Genomic DNA, 20,460 nt, shown 5'->3' with positions numbered 1-20,460 from the left:
CAAAAGCCCCAAACAAAGCCCTAAATAAGGCTTGTAAGCATTGAAACAAGCAACTTGGAAGCACAGACAGTCAGCAAGAACCATAAGGTGTTCTGAATTATACACACATAGAATCATGGAAATGAAATTGCTTCTGTAGTTACGTAGACAAACCACCTGGTATAGAGGAAAACAACAGAGGAAAGAATAGATGCTACAGCAACAACAGTGAGCCAGATGCCATATAAAGCTGCTGTCCCAGGACATGGGGCTCTGCTACCAAAGGACCCATTCCTTCAATGTCCCCTCTCTACCTTCATTTTCCTCTCCATTTACCCCCTATCAAGCCATTCTCCAGCAAAAGGCATGAACTGAAAATGTAAAACTAACTTGCTATTTACAGTCATTACCCAGCTCTAGCTCTCCCATCCAACAGTATCAATTCTCTTCTCTGTACTCCTCGAGATAGGGACCGGTTGCTACTTTATATGCAACTGTTCTGAGCACAGCACGGCCTCACTTTTAAGTGCCATTGCAAGGAATGTGATTACCAGGACAAAATAAAATATGTAAGAGAGGAAATTGGCCTCCTTCTGCTCTCATCTGGACAGATAAACATCTTTGGCTTCCATCACGCTTGTGAGCGGTTAAATCCACAGCGCACCCAGCGACACTGGGGATACCGAAGGATCTCCAAGGAGGCACCATGCTGTATCTCACACCCAGGGGCAGAAGGAGCTGGTCTCTTCTTCCTCTCTCCAGGAACTTCCATCAAGTGTTTTCACATCAAAATGCCAACAAGATTTTTTCTTTTAAATCTCACTACCCACTTCTACCAAACAAAGAGAAAATATCAGAACATACAGTGTTAAAGACTTGGCAGGTTTTCAAAGCTGTCTGCTGCGTTTAGATGCCAAACTTCCATGAATACTAAAGGGATACGGATGTCCAGTTACTCTTAAATAGCTTTGAGAATACAAGTCATCCCCCTCACTTTTCAACATACCAGCTTATGCCCAAGATTTTGTTTAGTTTGACTTTTACTCTGTGTTAAAAGAAAAACTTTATAGGCTGAATCCAGCCAAAAGAATGAATAGGGCTCCAGTCTCAATTTTAATAAAAAGCAAAAGCTTAATTTGAAGTCAGGGGGAGGGGGGGAAGAACAGATTTATTCACAATCTCCAAGAAGTGTTAAAAGTTACTCAGAGAGCAAACAGCACATCTCTGATTTTACTGAAGACAGAAGTTATCAAAGGTCCCAATTTAAAGTCCGTTACAATAAGTAGCATAGCACTCAAAATCCGCTGAGTACCTTCCGACTGAACCACAGGGAACTACATTGGTCTTAAAATGTTCTGAATTGTACATTAACAATTTAAACCTTTTCACATGCCTGGTTCGATACTTTCTGTAAGTCCACTCACTAGATGATAGGGCAGAAACCACCTTTAGGCCTGTTCCTCTCTGCCCCGCTGGTTTGGGCATTGCTGTGACGACAATACCAGCCCGGGCTGTGGGAGTCAAAAACACCGCAAGGACTAGCGCCGTGAAACGTGCGATTCCTGCTGTGACATGACCACAGCCATGGGTGTTTGGCTTTGGCAGGACTTCCTCCTGCTTCCCGACGTCACGTGAAGAGGAGTAAAGGCAGTGTAAGCAACACCCGTGTCCCTTTAGTCCATCCTGCCACACCACGAGAGAGAAAACTACCAACTCATCCACAGCCATGCAGGAAATGAAGATTAGAGTGTGCAGCCCAGAAAGGGCTCTTCGGAGCTACCGATGGCTGCAGGGCCTCACATGTTCACAGGGCAGATCACAGCTTATTTTAACAGAGTAAGGTCCAAGCAAGGAAAAAGGTTTTGCCCAGAAGATTTCACAACACCTCACCACAATGTGGACTGACTTAACAAAAGCACGCATTATTCTGAATTATTCACACCTATATAAAGTTCTTTTTTTTCCCTGCCCTAACACTTCAGTTTCTCTTAAGTACAGCATCTGCTTCTTTATTTGCCTCTGTCACTCAGGGAAAAGCATCTCACCTTTTTTGGATGGAATAAATGTTTCATGTCCCAAATTTAGTTAATGCTTGCACTGCTTGGACAGGATACTCTGCAGACCACATCAACTGACCAACAGGTATCCCCCCACACTTAGACCACAATACACCCAGATTTCCAAGGACACTTTTCCAGAGTCCCGGACTCTCTTTGTCTAACCTGAATTTGTGTTTGCATACATCAGACAGTTCTGCAGCACTCACAGTGAGGGGTGTATCCAAAGCAAATCCAACATAAACTGAATACACTGGGGGCAACCCAGCTTCCACACACAGAAACCTTGAAGCAAGTTTGTCAATGTGTACTTTCCTACAAAAAAGCACGTCCTACAACTGGGAGATGGAGATGCTGTTTTCTCCTACTCTATGTCAAGGGGCTGCTCACCTGGAAAAAGATGAAAGGGCCTTTTTTGATCTGACCACATCACTGTTCTCCCTTGGACCAAACAAGAGCTCAGCACTGCCATTCACGATTGTTCCCTTACTCTACGATCCTGCTCTATCACCAGGAATAAGAAACAGGGTTCAAGCTCTTCACATGAAACTAAAATTGACAACCAATGCCAAAATCTTATTGCTTTTTTAAGAGTGCCCTTTTCATTACTTTTTTACTTCACTGGAAAACAAAATACAAGTACTTATAAAACACAGATTATGCACTGACACCTACTTTAGTCTCTGTACTGTTATTATTAACAACTATCACTACCAAGAAAGTTGCAAAAATGCACTCTCTTTGCTACTTATTCTACACCAACGAAAACTAAGCTGGCTAAATTAAATTACTATCCATTTCTCTTATTACTATTCATTTCTTTTATTTTTCCTTATAACATCTGCTTTTCTTCACAAGTCCATACTCCACAGCTGCATGTAAATCATGCTAACTTTTATAGCTTAAATTTCATCTACGTTTTGTCCCAAGCCATAAAATTCTAGATTATCCATGATATTCGAAAAGCCAAGAGAAACATCTATGGATTCTTAAGCACTACGCTCCCCAGATTTGTGAGAGGGGAAGGAAGTGGTGACCTCCTAGGATTTCCTGTGGATTCTATCATTTATTATAAAAGGCTGAGGATAATGTTGACAATGTGCCCTTCCTCTGAAGGAGACGTTATAACTTGCTCTGAGAGGTACACAAGCCAGTAAGATCATAATTGGGCTCAGAAAAGAAAGTTCTGTTCTACGGAGACTCTTCCCCTGTGCTTTCTTGACCTCTTCTGACATTTTCACCTCTTTAAAGCAGCATCAGTGGAGAGGAGCAGGGCTGACGTCCTTAGAGTCATGTACGCTCCTGACTTGCTGCTGCTCTAAACAACCTGACTACCCAAATTTACCTGAGACACTGCTAGAAATATCATTTAGGCTATTTGTTTGAAGTAAAGCTGCAGTATCTGAAATGCCCTTATTCTCCCTTCCTACCCTCAAAGCCAACCACAGGAGGATGTCCCTCCCCAAAGCAGGTCTTCTCCCATGCCAACATGTCACCAAAACCCAATGGGACAAGAACTCATTCTCATCAAGACCACAAGAACACAGCAGTGCACAAGTCTGGCGCAAGATCATTCCCTTCAGTCAGCAGCAAACAATGCAGTGAATAACGAGCACATCATCTTTAGAAGAGGACACCTATTTTCCTGTTCATTCCTGCCTCAATGCTCAAATGAAATCCCTTATAAACTGGCTAGGTGCACACTTCAGAGCTGAGTTAGTCCTGTCTGCTCAATTTCTTTTCCAATCAAGGCTGGTTTTCTCTCCTCTGATACACTCCTGAGAAAATGTAAGAAAGACTCATAAGTCAGACTTGCACTGTTGTGCTGCAATCCAATTGTAATATTACAGATGTAATTCCCAGATATGAAAATATTAAGAACTTAATTGCAGAGTTAGCTGAGCTAAATTGCACTAGCTGTACAATTTACAGAAACCTTTACTGCATGGAGCTGCATTTTCACAGGATCCCAAAGAGTTTAGGTGTCTCATGACCAATGATTCTCAGAGAATGAGTAATTACTTTCTTCAGGCTGTTTTTTTTAATCCTGTCATTAATACCTACATTAAAGAAGACAATACAGAAGTAGAAACTAAAGCCCATGATGAACTTCATAAAGGTGTTGAGTTCTTCCCCCTCTCAAATTCCTGATCTTTGAGAATCTGATTTTATAACTTCAATGTTTCACTAATTTTATACATTTCTATTTCTAGGTTGCTAGGATTCTTTTCACCAGGCGAAAACAGGGGAAGAAAACACATCCATTTATCTAGAGGACTCTACAAACTTCAGTGCAAAAGCAAGATTCCCAAAAGACTTTTTCATCATCCTTATTAACAGTGCAGCCGAACAGAGTTTGAACATTTTCATGGCTAGTGAGGAAACACCACAAAACAATCAAAACCGTAACAAGGCTAACTGACCGTAAGATGGACTGCTGTTTCAATGGATTACCCCTTTGGCCCCAACCCCAAGTTTAAAATGCTTCAGTCCTCAATTACAGAGAGATTTAATTATTTCAGTAGTCACCGAAGGGCTGAATTGACAATTCTGGAGAGCTATGTCCCCTGTTAAGTGGCACGAGCAGGGGGAAGATATTCCAGTCTATATAGTACTGTTGGATTGATATATGCATTGCTATTATTTCCCATTTAAGTTGGTTTTACTGACAGTATGTTCTTTTCAATGTCAGATCCTTTCTTACTTCACCCACTCTTTAAGTCATTTTTAATGTGAAGAGCAGTTAAACAAAGATAATAAATTAGTAATATATTTTCTGATTCAAGATTGAAATTCACCAGAAATGGCCTTTTTAAATAATGTTGCCCAAACAATACATTTCCCGGGTTGATACTCCTAGATTTGAGAAAACTCAAGGGACATTGAGCAGGGACACTGCAGCTGAACATGCCTTCCCTTGCCTCAGCTCATCCAGACCTCCAGCAGTACCTGCAGCTCACCTTCTTGAGCACAACCACCTGGAGCTCCCACTGAATCCAGCCAGGTAAGGAGACCAAGATCCACACACTTGCACATGAAATAATCTCCTGTCCCACACAAAGGTTATACACGCAAAGTCCTCTGCGCAGAAGCACGCAGGAGGACGAAAGAGCCCCACAGCTACAAGACCCCTTTCCTCATCCTGCCCAGGGGCTTTGCACTGACCAAAGAGCCAGCCCAACACCAAGGACCCAAGGCAACCTCCCAGCACCAAGAACTTTTCTCCAAAAACATCACTTTGGTGATCACCCAGCTTAACAGATTTCATAGGAGCTTTTAAACTTGTTTGTCAGATACACGGGATCTTTTATAACTATACAAATTAAATAAGCACAATATACGAATTGCTCTTTGCACGATGGCCTTCTGCCTCTTGACGACAGCAAAAAACAACCAGTAATGGACATGTAAAAGTATGAACGTGTGACAACTCAGGTCAAAGTCCAAAACTGTCACTGTGAGTTAAAGCCTGTCTCTCTTTGCCTTAGTACACTCCTCTTAAGTATCTGCATCATAGCCTATTCATTTCACTGGTTTTCTTTATCATCTGTTGACAGTAGAGTGTCTTCAGGGTGGGGGCTGTTGCAACAATTCTAGGCATGTTTGTACAGTGATTTATAAAATGGTCACAGTCTCAGGTAGGACATTTATTTGCATTAGTGAAGTACCTCAGTAAAAAAGAAGAATGGAAACTACTGTTGAACTGGGTGGGGAATGCACATAAAGATGTTTTCTGGGCATTTAAACAGGATATATGAATGTACTTTAAGACAAAATAAGCTGTCTTAAGACAACTTGAGAGCCTTTCATTGAAAAACGAGGTGTGTATCTTCGGGTTTAGAGCCACGTTTGACTGATTCACATTATTTAAGCTACTCACAAGTTCTCATTGATTACAGAAAGAAAATTTCCCCAGGTACATGTCAGTGTACATAAGAACCCCAAAAGAGCAGTCTGACAACCCACCAACAAAGAGCAACAAAAACTGCACTGTTAGGGGAATGGTATTTAAAATAGCCATTTCAGGCAAAGCATCCTTGCAAAGGCTACTATTTATTTATTCCAACTTTTTCCTGTTAAAAATATATCTTTTATAAAAGTAAGTAAAATAAACCATACATGAAATACTACTGGCTAAAAGTGGCAATGTATATGCATGCAACTATTTGCTCCGCCAATAAATTTGTGGCTCTTTGGCAATTTACGTGCTTAGGGAGCAAGACATTCTCATGACACACTGTCAGTTCCTCTTCAAAGTTACTAGAATCCACACAAACTTGGTGTCCTTTCGTATTTTATTTTCCAAGCTATGTATGTCCGAAACATAGAATCCAAAACTTAGGGTATAGAATTACCCATTCAAAAGAATGAATTCCTCAACACTTTTACCTTCTTGTATACATGCACTGTCAATTTTTATTGCTCCTCATGTTCTATGTCAGAATTAGTACAGACTGAGAGGTAAAGCTCACAGTAGTAAATCAAACTGTACGGTCTGCTCCCCAGGGTGGCTGCTCTTTCCTTGTCTGACTTCTTACCTGGCTGTGAAGTTACTGCACTTGAGCAACAACCACAGCTATTATTACAATCACAGCAGGACTGGCAGTTAGGCATTTCAACATCATTATTAATTGAGCCACATAACAACATCCTTACAAAGCAAGCAGTATTATACTCCTTTCCAGATACAAAAGAAAAGCACAGATAGCTTATCCATGCCTTGTTCCTTATCTACCTGGTGGGAGAGCCAAAATTAAAAGCTAGGAGGAGTTCTTATGCTACTCCTCTGTTCTAATTACTATATGCCAGAATAACTGTTTCTGTACATCACTTGATTTTGAAAATGCAATAAATACAGTCCTCCCAAAATAAGATCATCTCCGACCCAGTCATGTCTCAATTAGAGTTTAGGGTGAGAAAACTAATGTTGTGGGTTCTAAGCATTTACACAGGCATAGCGGATGTGATTTAACAGTCTTACCATAAGCTATTCTTGTAACATTATCCAGTTCTTGTGCTGTCTGCAAAAACTTATGACTGCGTGCTCATGTGAAGTACTAGAAGGGGATAGTGAATTCTTTCTGATCTTTGTACAACCCCTGTCTCAAATCAGCAGCCCCCAAACAGGACAGTTAGGTCTGAAAATATCAGTATCCCGAAAAACATAGTAATCTATTCTAGGTATGACTTCGCAGCCCATGCATTCTTTTTTTTGTGGGGGGTGGGTGGAGGGAAGCTATATTAATTTTCTTGTGTTGGTCCTAGTTTGGCTCCCTAGCAGTCAGACTGGCACACTTTTACTGCCTGATGACTATGCTTTAATGACAGCTGGGATGTGGGCAGCATGCATTTACACATTTTATGTTTATGCTGAAATTCTGAATTTTGCAGTACTCTTGACATCTGTCCATTGGGTTATTAAGTCCATGTCCACTAAAAGTAATGGAAGAAATTGCTGACCACATATCACGTAAATGATGGCTCAGTTTCCATTACATACTGGCTCTTACCTCTCAAGAAGTTCCAGTACCTCCTTAGTCGAAGTAAAGGCACGGTATGTTGAAAGAAATATACTGATGTAGGTGAAGTCGTTGTCCCCAAAAGCTGTTAGAAGGGTCTCCACAAGTTTTTCCAAAGTTCCAGCTTTTATTGTTCTTATCTTGTGTGTTTCATACTGGCTGACAGTATGTTCAGGAGGTAACTCGTCCCCTTCAGCCTACAAAGTTGAAACAAAAACAAATCACAAAAATCAGACAGAAGCCAGATCCCTGACACAGCTTTCACAATGAAACACAGATTAAATTCCATCTTTTCACATGAATACTCCACCTTTACTTACTAAATGATTTTGTCAATTTTGGCTATCTGAACACCAAATGCTGTACCAAATAACAGAGGTTTTCAGTAAGTTTATCTTTCAGATACTTCTCTGACACGCTCCACAAAATATTTTATAGTCCAACTGCTATTAAGTTATCTTATGATCCCATCATATATTAGTATCTAAAAGAAAATCCATTATCCCACAAATAATAATATTACTGGAAGGAACAACAGTGCTAACTCAGTGCCCCATTAACTTCTGAATAAACATGAAAACTGACCACAACTTTAGCATCAGCACTTGTGATTCCCTTTCCGAAAATACCAACTTTGGGTTGCCACACAGAACCCAAGGTCATGAACACGTTTGGATGTGAAACATTTCATGATACTTTTGCAAGGACGATGTCAACATCATCTTGCAAACTTGCCATTCTAACATTTCAATTTTCTCTTACGGTTTTCGTTTGGCACAATATTTGTCAACAAATGTAGGGTTTGGTGTTGGGGGTGTGTGTGTTTTTTAAACAGCATTTGGTTTTAATGCTTACAGACTGGTTTAAGTCTGAAATAACGAGAAACATTCCCTTAAATTCTGCCATTATTTAGAGGACGGTTCACAAAATTATTTTTGTGACTACTTTAAATACTTATTTGTTAAGTATGTGTGATAAAAACTTTAAAATGGGATTATAAATAAAAAACATCAACAAGAGCAATCAAACAGAAGGTTTAACCCACACGAGTTCACCCCACGGCTGCAGAAACACACAGGCTGACGCAGGGAACACGAGCTTGGGTGCACGCTGTAAGACAATCTCTGGAAGCACCGTGGGTTTACATCTGTTCAAACAGACTGGTAACTTGGGCTTGTGTCATGAACCCATTAATGCCTTTTATAAACAGAGAAGGCAATGCACAGTACTGCTGCACCAAACCCCACTGTTACCCCAAATGCAACCCCACAGGGAATGAGTGAAATTACACCAGAAGAACTTGCAAAATTTTGTTCCATGGATCTTACGGCTGTTTTAAAGGTGTATAATTTGTTATATACCTGACTTAAAGGTATATATAGAATTATATATGACATCACCATTACAGAAACACTATAAGAATACTGTTACTAGTGCTATATATCTCCTCCATTCAAATTTTCCCTAAGCAAAACTTGCTCAGGGGAAAAAAAAATACTAAATTTTCTTGCTGACTTTTCATCTTACAATTAAAATATGCTTTTGAAAATAACTAGTTATACAATACAACCACTTTCAAACAGGGAAGAACGCCTGCACCACTGTATTTAACTATTCATTTTCTATCCAGCAGACTGTCCAACCCATGATGTATTGATTTATGGCCATATTCTACTCAGTGTGTGTAAAAACGTCTCATTCACTAATGTGAATGTGTACCAAACAAGGGCAGAATCTGCTTCCAAGTCTGATACATGCACAAATTTTTCTGCTAATTGCAACACTGCAACTTCCCCAAGATTATCATTTTGGGAGAATGTTTAAAAAAAAAAAAAAAACAAAAAAACCACCACACCAAAAACCAAAGCAAACCAAAAAACCACCACCAAACACTGAAAATCTAAAACTGAGTTTGTCAGCAAAACATTAAACTGCTAGAAATCATTTTAAGAGACTTTTAGGGATTGTCTGTGTTTGTATTATTTTAGCAATGCTGCCTGTAAGTTTAAAAGGAAAAAGGACTTGGCAGACCCGCTCAATAACAGACTTTCAGAATAAGACATTGTGGGCTGAGTTAGCATGCTAACAGGAAACTGCTCAGTCTGGATTTAATCAAGAGGCCATCTCTTCACTGACATAACCAGGCTACCCAAAGGCAAAGAGTTTTCATGTTTGCTTTTGCTTTGTCTGCTCAGAGGAATACTGTATCTACTGCTATTAAAAGATGTTCCTAAAGCTGTTCACAAGTTCTGACAGCAGCACGTGGTGATCACTGTTACGTGGTACCAATTAAAGCCACCAGAACTTTTGCACTGTTTTGTGCATCAAAAAGACAAAAAGGGCTCTCTGGCTCCTTCTGTTCATCTCCTCCAACGTGTCCAGCGGTCTAACAAAGATGCTAGACCCTAACATCTAGGGGCCTCAGTAAGATTTCCTTGGTCCTCTACAAGGCTAAAAGTAAACAAATACGGCATTTTATAGTCTGACTTATTTTATGGTTTTTCAACAGTCTTACTTTGATTTTTTCAGGCAATGGATTATGGCCTTGACAATCTGCAAATGTAACTGATGAGCACATAGTTTCCTACCAGGTAGACAGCATCTTTCAAAAGCAAATGGAGAAAGATTGAACTGAGGTATATTCTTGCAAGTCCTTATTTTTTGAGGTTGTGCGGGTACTGATCTAGTGTAATTCTAACATCTTTACTAATCCTCTGCAATGCTGTACCTTCAGAGGGGCCCACTCTCTTTTAAGGTGATTGTCTTACTGCTATACAGCACAAAACATTACCTGCATATACAGTTCTTGTTGAAACAATCCATGCAGACTAAAAACATTCAGGCTAAAAAGTTCCTTCAAACACAAACTGACTGCAAAACCGGCTGCAGATGCCCTGGTGATGAAGGAGCTGTAATTCAGTTCCAAGCTGGTTACAATTAAGGTCCTGACCTTGCCCTACACAGGCTGGCTCCTGAACCCACACACAATCTCACTGACTCACCAAGGCATTGTGAAAGTGCAAGATAGCCACGCGCACAATTGCAGGATGAGGAAAAGATACGAGTATCGGCAGAATATCCAACAGACCTCTTCTCTCTGCTACAGCCACCGATACAGCGCTTGAGTAAGCTGGTCTCAGTTACAAGCACCTCGTTACCAGCACAGCTTGTTACTGGGTGTGTAAAAGCAACACTCCTTTATGAATCTGCTGAGACACCATGTGCAACCTTTGATACCACAATCTCCATTTCCTATCAGTCCTTCTCTGCAAGAACTGGCCATGACCTCTTGCCATTTTGCCTACCAGTGACAGGAAAATAAAGCAAAACCTCCACATGCCCCAAAGTTGCCAGGTATTTCACTCAGTTTGACAGCTAAAATACAGATCTAGATCCCACAGACTCATGGGCCAAAGGTACAAATGCTACCTGTTAACCTTCAATGGGATTATCAATCAATTATAAACTCCACCATCTCCTAAATTAATGATACACCCTAGCAAGAGGGAGTAGACGCTCAAGGTAAAAAAATAATTCAAATTCTGAACAGTACGAAAACAGGCTGTTACATAAATAACGACATACAGAATTGTAGTCATTATTTCAGAAATAGCACTGGAAGCAATCGCTTTTACCCAAAAAAACACTGGTCTGCAGTTTTTTTCCAGCGCAAATATTATCTGTTGAGATTCTGAAAGCGAGAATTGTGGAATGAAATCAGTATAATTGTTTTTCATTAGGAAAAAAATACCAAAAGAAAACAACTGGGATGAACAATAAGTAAATGGGATATCAAATATTCTTCAGGCTTAGTCATTTAAAACATCACCACTTCACTGAAGACTTGCTTTATTTAGAAATTCTGCAAAATTATTTTCAAGAGCACCTAGCTAGTGTCTCAGACTCCAGTTTTACTGATTCTGATGGCTTTTTAAATGCTTTTGAGTTTTCTTGAAACCTACAGCTTTCCCAGATGGGGAGTTTTCCACTCTACCTATTTTTATTAACTTACTGGACAGACACTTTATGCTGGAATAAAACTGCCTGAAGTGTCTAAAGTGCAGTAACTTCTAAGTTAACTAAAAATAGGGCACTCTAATCAAGAGTGTTTCATTTCACTGTTTGCCTGAATCAGCTTAAACCTTCTGAACACAGGAGTAAGATGCTTTTGCCCTTATTTTGTGGATATTGCTTTCTTACACACAGGCTCTCCAGCATAAGCGTTTAATATCTACACTCATCTTTGACCGGGGGGGGGGGGGGGGGGGGGGAATAATCAAATAATCATCAAATCATGAAAAGATTAAGCTTCAAAAACTCCAGAAATACAAGCATCCATAACACCAGCCTGAGAGAAGAAAAAGCTAAGGTATCCTTCATTAAACATGCAGTCATACATCACTTAAAGTAGCAAGACAGTTGAAACAGAGAAGTTTGAAGAACAACTGGATTCTTTGGCAAAAACACCAAACTTAATAATATGTCTTCAAGACGCTACGTAAGTCTCCTACTCTCTTTGTAAATAACTGCAAAGATATTAACTTATTTGACATAGTGTTTCCTTCCAACAAAGATCTTAACGAACTTTATAATTGAGCCTGCTCCCCTTAAAAGAAAGCAAGATTGCCTCCTGTGTATAGACAGATAAAATCCACAGCAGCTGACAATCATGCTGAACTGACTCAAACTTGCACACATTGTGCTGACTCCCCCTGTCCACAGCACATGACCATTAAAAGCAAAAAAAAAAAAAAACACACCACACAAAAAAATTGAAAAAGTGGTAATTTTGCACTAACAATACCACATTAACAGGGCACATTAGAAAAAGCAGTGACAGGACTGAGCTTATCAAATTAGTCACAACTATTTCAAGTGTCATTCGGGTGTACACACCCGTGCTTCCACTTGCAATGGGTTCTGCAATGCTGGCAGTAGTTAAGAGCCTTGCATCCCACCACTCTCCTCTCTGTCCTTGTCCTCCACTCTGCAGAACTGTCAGCCTGGAAAACAGCTTGCATAAGACTCTGGATTGGAAGCAGAATTTCCAGTCTAGGAAACCGTGGCTTGAAATGCAGGATTTGGGTGATCAGAGGTAGGATCTCTTGCAGCCTGCAGACTTCAGGCAGCGCAGATGCTTGCCTTTGCAAGAGCATCTGTTTGTATCGTACAGTGCACTTGGAAATAAAAAGACGATGGAGCTCTCTGCAGAGCTCCCTCCACTTCGCTAACTCCCATTTCCTCATGTTGGATGCTGCTGAAAATCACAATTCTGCATGTTGACTGCACCAAACTGAGAAGCCAAAATAACTTCATGAGCTCTTTCCTACGATCCAACAGCTAGGGGTATTCCTGGATTTCCAAAGCTCCACCCTTTTCCTTTGCTTTCTTAACACATAAATAACCTTTCTTGGCAGCAACCCAGAGTTTCCAGGACCAATTAATTCCATGATCATTATACAAAAAAGCATTCTCGTTTTCTCGTATCCTTAGAGCTCACAGCCTGGCTGGTATCTGTCTGAAGAGCTGGCAAACAGTAACAAAAGATGTGGGTCAGATTTAGAGGTTAAAAAAAAAAAAAAAAAAAAAAAGAAAAAAGCTTCTTACACAAATGCTGTTGCTCAGCTAGAACCCTTTCACGCAGGCACCTTGCAGCTACTTAAAGCCACTCTGGGGAAAATAAGAAACAACATGCATACCATGGCGCTGAGCTGTGCATTCTCACACCTTCTGAAGTTATGCAAATTTAGACTCATTTGGATATCAGTGAACTATGTGGGACTAGGTCTAAATGAATCAAAGCAAAAGTAAAGCGGCCTAATTTACACATTACCTCTCACTGCATGCATCTAAACTCCTTTAGGTTTAAGCTAGTGCATTAAGAAATTGAATTTTCAAAGAGGTCTACGTTAAAATGGCATTGTCCAACTCTTACAAATAGTGGAACTTGTTCAGCCATGGGAACTTATGAATTCCTCCTCCGAATTTGGCCCACCTCTTAGAAGCATCTGTGCAGCAAAGGAATGTAGCCATATTATTCAGCAAGAATCAAGTCCTCCAAGAGGTTTACTAGGCAGCATACAAGCTTTTTAAAGAGACCAAAAATTGCCCCAAAAGCTTAGCCCCAAACCTCCATTTCTAGCTGTCTTGTGTGATTTATGCACTTCCATTCTCATTGCTTCTACCTACAAAAAGTTCCTTCTCATCCTCACTCTCACCTCTCTTGCTAGGAGGACTTTTAACAAAATCAATACAAGCCCTCCCACCCTCTTCTCTTGTCTTACTGTCTTCAGAGTTAACTGAACCTGAAATATCAGGATTACTTAAGGATTACTTAAACCCTTTTCATTTTTGCTTGTTGTGTTTCACAGTTCTACAGTTCACCACGGTCTTGTTCTCTCTTAAGCGTGCCAGGGACATATTTTCATAATATGTCAGTACGTATAAATATTCCTTGTGGTGATTTTGATCAAACTCTGAAGCTTAGCAAGTTCCTAATTTAACATAGAAAAGCAAGAAAAAGAAACCAGTAAGTCAGGTAAGACTCTTATGTGCATCTTACATTGTTTGAGGAATAGCTGTCATCAAATGACATTTACTAGAAACACTCTTTAACCCAGCAAACAAATGTCCCATATTAAATATCTTTCCAAAGCCCTTCGTTTTAGACAATTACTTCTGTAAAACTCAGCATCCTCCTCTCTTCAGTGCATATGAACACCAAAATGTCCAATCACCAAACTGAGCAGTAAATAAATACTCAAAATAATAAACAGCTAAGTGAGTAGGGCACCAAAACGAAGGCAAGGAAATAGATTTTACTGCCCATCTGGGCAGTAAAATCAGCCCATTTTCTAAAATATTTTGATTTCTGGAGACAAAGGAAGCGTTACATAGTGTCTCCATGAGGGAAGAGCTCTACATAGTCTTTGGACTTGCATAAAACAGGCAGTGATTAACTGTCAAGACTAATAAAAACGTTTACAGGTATGGGTTATAAAGAGTCCCTAAGAAAGGGAAACAGGAGCTGGGGCAGTCCCCCTGTGCCCCAGAAACAGTAAATAATAATTACTGTTTCTGCTAACAACCCTTATCTTAACTTCTCTTCCTACCTCCCCATACTCTCACTGCTTCCAGTCTGGCCTGGAAATTTGCAGGTGCCAAAGCCTGCTTAGAGTTTCCAGGCTGGGTTACTTAGTAGGAACCGTAAGGAGAAAGGAAGGGGAGTTGAGCCGGGAAAAATAGTACAAAAAGGTGGCAGACAACTCAAAAACTTCACTTGACTCTGAAACAACTTTCAGTAATCCTGACTATAGATTACAACGACTGGTATACTGCACCTTCCATAGGAGGAATACTTAGAGGTTCAAGCTCACAGTAGAGGAAATACTGTATTTACATACAGAATGCAAGCCTTAATTACGATTATCTGAAAACACAGCATAATCAAGCAGGATGTTTCTACTCTTCACCACTCCATAAGTTAACATCATCCATATCTATAAAACATTAGACAAATCAGATTATGCAGCCAAATATGCATTTGGCCACCACTAAGTTTAGCCAGAATTACTGGCCAACCTTTGTAAGAAGTGCAACTATTTGCTCTGCTTAGAGATTTTAACTGATTTCAAAAATTTGACCTGCACAAAGCAGAACATCTGTTAACTACAGATGGTTGGGAGTTTGGATCTTCAGTTGACAGTTTTGCGGGAAGAAGAGTCCCACCTGGGAGGCCCTCCAAGGTGGCTCAGGAGAGTCTTAGAACTCTGAAAATTCACACCATGGTAACATTAGCCCTGGGTAGAGCCTTATGCAAGACCGATGTGTACGTCACTTTTCCCAGCTATGGAAGGGCAAGTTAACACCAACCTCCTCTGTAGAGTACTTCAGAGTCCGCAGACGGACAAGTACTCTATAAAACTAAGCAGTGTTATTTCTACACTAAAGATGTAAAAGACCACCAAACCAACCCAGTTTTGTTGCAACAAGCAGATGAGAGAAGCTAAAAATGGCAACTGAAAACATGACAAATTCATATATTCGGCTCAAAAGGCCAGATCCCAGCTCAGTTCTTTGTAAGGTCTACTGGGAACTTGAAAACAAACCATCTCTTACCAAAATGAAAACTTCTCCCCAGTTCCACCTCACACATTTTACCACCTTTGGAAGAGTCACCTGCTGGTGTCATGCAATACCAGCCAGTCTAGATCTTAATAGAGGGTTGAGACACCAGAGTGTTCACCAGAAGAGACCTTCACGTGGCTTTAGCTTTTGCATTGTTACCGGGTGATTGCAGAATACTGTCACGAGCCAACAACTAAGGGCACAGCAAGCAAGGAGTAGGACAAACCCAGGTATGAACAAACACTTTGAATAAGAATACTGTCAAAAATCATTGTGATATTTTTGTTAAATAACATGACATGCTGATATGCATTGTAAGTAGCCAGGTTGAATACAGATAATGGAATTCCCTTATCAGTGTGTAAATCTCCTACAGAAGAGCTAACTAGACTCTGAAAATGTTGCATAAATGGCTAAGGCCATGTCAACTTCCCAACTTTAAGAGCATTTCTAACAAACATGAATACGTACAGGTAAGAACCTTCCTCACCCTAATAAACTAGACATCTTAAGCTAAATTACTGACATAAAAGCACATATTAGTCCCTTTTTGTCCTTCCAGGACTCCTTTTGTATGCAAATAGTAAAGAACTTTATACAACAAGGCAGACTGTATAAGCTAGAAAAAGTCAGGTTACCTGATTCAGTGACATGTAAGAACACTGTGGCCTCTACACAGAATACTTTCTCCTATTGTAAACTAATCTAGATTTTGAAGGCCTACAAAATTGGACCCTTCTCCCCATGTCACCCACATCAATATCCTCCCAGATATAAAAAAATACAGCTGCTAAAGTCATCGTCCAAGCTCATAAATAACTTATAGTCTACCTTGAAATAGAAAACCTTGTCCTTCAAGTGTTTCTATGTGACCCTTTCCCAAGACTCATCTCCTGGTCTCATACACCTTAATGCTTATGCTACAGTTACTGCATAACTGCAATTTTAATGTTGCATCCCCTCCCATCTCCTTAATTCCTTATTTTATAGTTATATGACCCTGGATTATTCTGACACAAGGCTAGACATCACAGGACTATTTCCAGTACAACTGAATTTTGATGCCGCTTCGTACTGCTATTATATCAGCCCAGTGACATCACCACCACACAGAACTTGAAAATTCTCAATTATCCTCATATTTATAAGCTGTCTGGATGTTAAAGATGACAACTACTCTATGTCTATCCTAAGAAATATCAGAGGAAAGCTATTATACAAATTCTGTTTGTGAAACACTCATCAGTAAAGTCATCTGCCATGCTTCTTTCATGAAAAATGCTAAACCAAAAGATGCTGTCATTTTTTAATAAGTGCCAGGTATAGCAAAGAGAAGGGATGATTGATATTACCACTAACACAGTCAGACAGATTTAACATGCAAGAGTCCTTCCATTTTATGAAAATTATAGATCAACGTGAACAAATTGTATTTTGACCATTCAGAAACATAAAGACCATTTTTCACCAGTACCTGGGAAAAGTCACACTACTTTTCCCTTTCCGGGAATGTAATTTAATTTAATTGTGGAGCTCATCATCACTTTCTGCTCAGTCATTAGAAACAAAGAACATTCTGTATGAGACAGCAGGCAACACTGTTGAACTCAAAATGTATTTTAGAATGCCACAAGTGATAATTCTGTTGCATAACAGTAGCATGAATGCACATTATATAACCCAAACTGGTTTGATTCATCCTGATTGTATTGTTGGCTCTCCTTTCACACTGCAAAGCTTGCTCAAACAGCACACAGAAATTAAAATTATACTGACTCAGGAAACCAGTGTAAACTGCTACTGCACTCAGTGTAAACAACAAGGCAAGAGTGAGAGATTTTAATAGTGTGAATAGCTGGAAAACGGTAGGTGCGGGGAGATTAAATACATTCTGACAGAGGAGAAAATAATTAGCAGAAGACTAATTCAGATTTTAAAATAAACTGAACTTGAAACATAAAGTATTTTTGTGAAAGAAAAAAATACCCAGGAAATGTTGTTACATGTTTCATAATAATTACTGTGAGCAATCTCTACTGCCAAGCTTTTTTAATCTTTTATTAAAAAAATAGGTTAGCAGTAAGTAACCGTTTTTACGGCCACAGCACGAATACATACCTAACTGCATTATAAACTTCATTTCAATGGCTATGCTTTTTACTGCCCTTTGTTTTGAAACTAAGAGACCTCTCCAGGGTGGGGTCAGAGTAGAAAAAACAGTAATAATAAGCTAATGTTACCTAATATTAAGAGTTACCAGCTTGAACATCTATTTAAGAGCAGAAAGAGACCAAAAGTATTAGTGCAATCATTAGTTCAGGCCAAACTCATTTTTACTACATTATCTAGACATCACAGGGGACCCGATATGGAATCTCTTCGGATTCTTCTCTTGTGTACACACACACACATATATAAAGAGTGTCTATGTATGACTACATGTGTGTCTGTATGTACTGTACCTGTGATGGCAACATCCTTGTGCCGATTCTATAGGTATCTTCTCTACGACAAATTCTGCATTTTGTATGACAAACTGTATAAACAGATGGCATAAACATACCGCATGCCTACACAACTTACTGCATTCTTGTAACTACAGCAGCTGGCCATTAACCCACCTCTTTTGACACAGCAGAAAGCAGCACGGGTTGCACGAGCTGGCACTGAACACGCTGCAGACATTTGTATTTCAGTTTAAGAATGCTATGTGGCAGCTGAACTTAAATCCTCAGACAATGGACACAAATCGAAACACACACAATTATGTGGAAGTGTTGAGTCACAATGCAAAATAAGTATAGCTTACAAGTAAGGGGGAAAGAAAGAGCAAAAAATGTCAGGCTGTAAGATAAAACAGAAGTCGTTCATGTTTACTGTCTGGTTTTGGTTCGGGAGTTTTTGGGGGTTTGGTTTTGTGTGTGCATGTGTGCATGTTTAATTACCCATCAGGAGTTAACAGCATAGCTCTGTTCTTCTCTGTCCTGTTCTAACTTTATAACCACCTGATGTTTTCCGAACAAAATGACTGTTTTTGCACAAAGAATGCAAGTCTCATGATTTAAGTAAGTGTGCAAGAGTTCATTCACATTTTGTATGCTACAGGGAGCCAGCAGACCGAAAGCACAGCCAGAATCAGTCTGAAGCACTCAATGGGAGGAATGCAAAAGCGTAAGATCTGACTTCCAAATGAAATACGTTATTGTTACTTATGAAACATTTCCAACAGCAGCACAATGGCTGCCATGTCAAAACATTAAGGCACCATCCCTGCCCTAGAGGGTTCCTACTCTAAAAATACAAAATGCACCGCAGGTAGAGCCAGAGATTACTACGAACCAAGCAAACAGACAAAAGGATGCGTAGGCATATCTTCATAATCGTTTACTTGTTGTATTTGCATGTAATATTTAAACTAGCTTCCAAATGCACCTCAGGAGCATTTAGTTAACTAATCTCTTTTGCACTGAAGACAACACTTAATCCTGAAGGGTGTACTGACTTGTCATTTGCATCCCAACACCAACAAAGCCTTGAAACGTTACCAACCTCATCTAGTAAATTCTATCCACATGAATACTATAAACAACTGAAGGACATTCTGCACTTGACTCAGAACAGAAACTCAATATGATTCAACGCATGCAAGATTTTATGCGGGGCATAAACTGTATATAGGAGGAAATAAAATCCTAGATAGCTCTGTAATATGCGATGGTCTATCTCTGATTTAGGATATATAGATACTCAGAAGTTTATTGATTTTTAAGAGTCAGAAGGAGCCACTGAGATCAGGAAGTCTCAGCTACCACATGAGATCTATCACAAGTCTTCAGTTTGAAGCCCAATAGCTGTGATAATTTGAACACATCTCAAAGCATTCATTCATTCCATATTGTTCAATCATTCTGAGACCTTTCAACAGAAAATGACACTTTATAATAAAAACACGTTGTTTTACTTGCACAAAGAGTCCATGGACTCCCTAGAAAGGAAGAAACAGCTATTCACTGGGAGAAAGGTTGAGCCTTCATAAGGAGAAAGGCAACTGTTCAAAGCAGCTGAGGGGGTAGGAGAGGAAAAGAAAATAACCCTTCAAACCGCTTTCACAACACAAAGGTGGGAATAACTTAAGAGGAAAATAGAGGAAAGAAAAGAATATAATAACAGGATCACTCTGCAAAAGCATTTAAAATGCCTACACCTTAGTAGTGCCATTGTGGCCCAGTGGCAGCATCGCTGGCTGTAGCCCACAGGCCGTGTGCTGGAGACCCACGCAGCACTCGAAGCCACTGCAACCCACTCCGATACAGCAACCCACTCCTCCACGTGCTGCGTGGCACACTCCCGGGGTCCTGCTGGAAGGTTTTAAGAAGAAGGAGGTAAACTCCAGTGTCTCACCCAACACCCTTTCTCTTCACAGAAGGGATCAGAAGTGCCAGGCCCCTGCATCTGTAAGCAGCAGAGTATACTGCTCTCCAAAATGTCAACAGTAAAGACTGGACAACAGAATCATAGGGCGTATCAGGAGGATCGTGCTCTGCTACGGAACTTTTCTTGCATGTCCAGCAGAGTAGAATAATTTTCACTCTCATAGCTTTGAATGTTATACATTCATATTAAAACACAAGAGTTTGCCTCTACACTCCTCAGATCACTAGATCTGAAAACGAATTGTGACTATATTACAGGTGAGAAAATTAAACCCTCAGAAGTTAAGTTGATCAGTTCAAGCCCCAGGGCGAGTCATTAACAAATGAATACTGGGCACAGCACTC

General features: G+C 40.0%; 1 protein-coding gene across 2 annotated transcripts in view; it reads right to left on the bottom strand.

Moving 5' to 3' along the window:
* RGL1 (ral guanine nucleotide dissociation stimulator like 1) overlaps positions 1-20,460 on the bottom strand; it is a 77,076-nt gene that overhangs the window by 41,849 nt on the left and 14,767 nt on the right. For both annotated transcript variants that reach the window (XM_074877103.1, XM_074877104.1), the window contains exon 3: positions 7,547-7,752. In XM_074877103.1, the coding sequence (XP_074733204.1) occupies positions 7,547-7,752 (206 nt within the window). The remainder of the gene's footprint in view (positions 1-7,546; positions 7,753-20,460) is intronic.

The sequence above is a fragment of the Strix uralensis genome, chromosome 8 (assembly GCF_047716275.1).
Source record: "Strix uralensis isolate ZFMK-TIS-50842 chromosome 8, bStrUra1, whole genome shotgun sequence".
NCBI lineage: Eukaryota > Metazoa > Chordata > Aves > Strigiformes > Strigidae > Strix > Strix uralensis.
The sequence above is the reverse complement of the archived record's forward strand: the minus strand, read 5'-3'. Positions and strand labels throughout refer to the sequence as shown.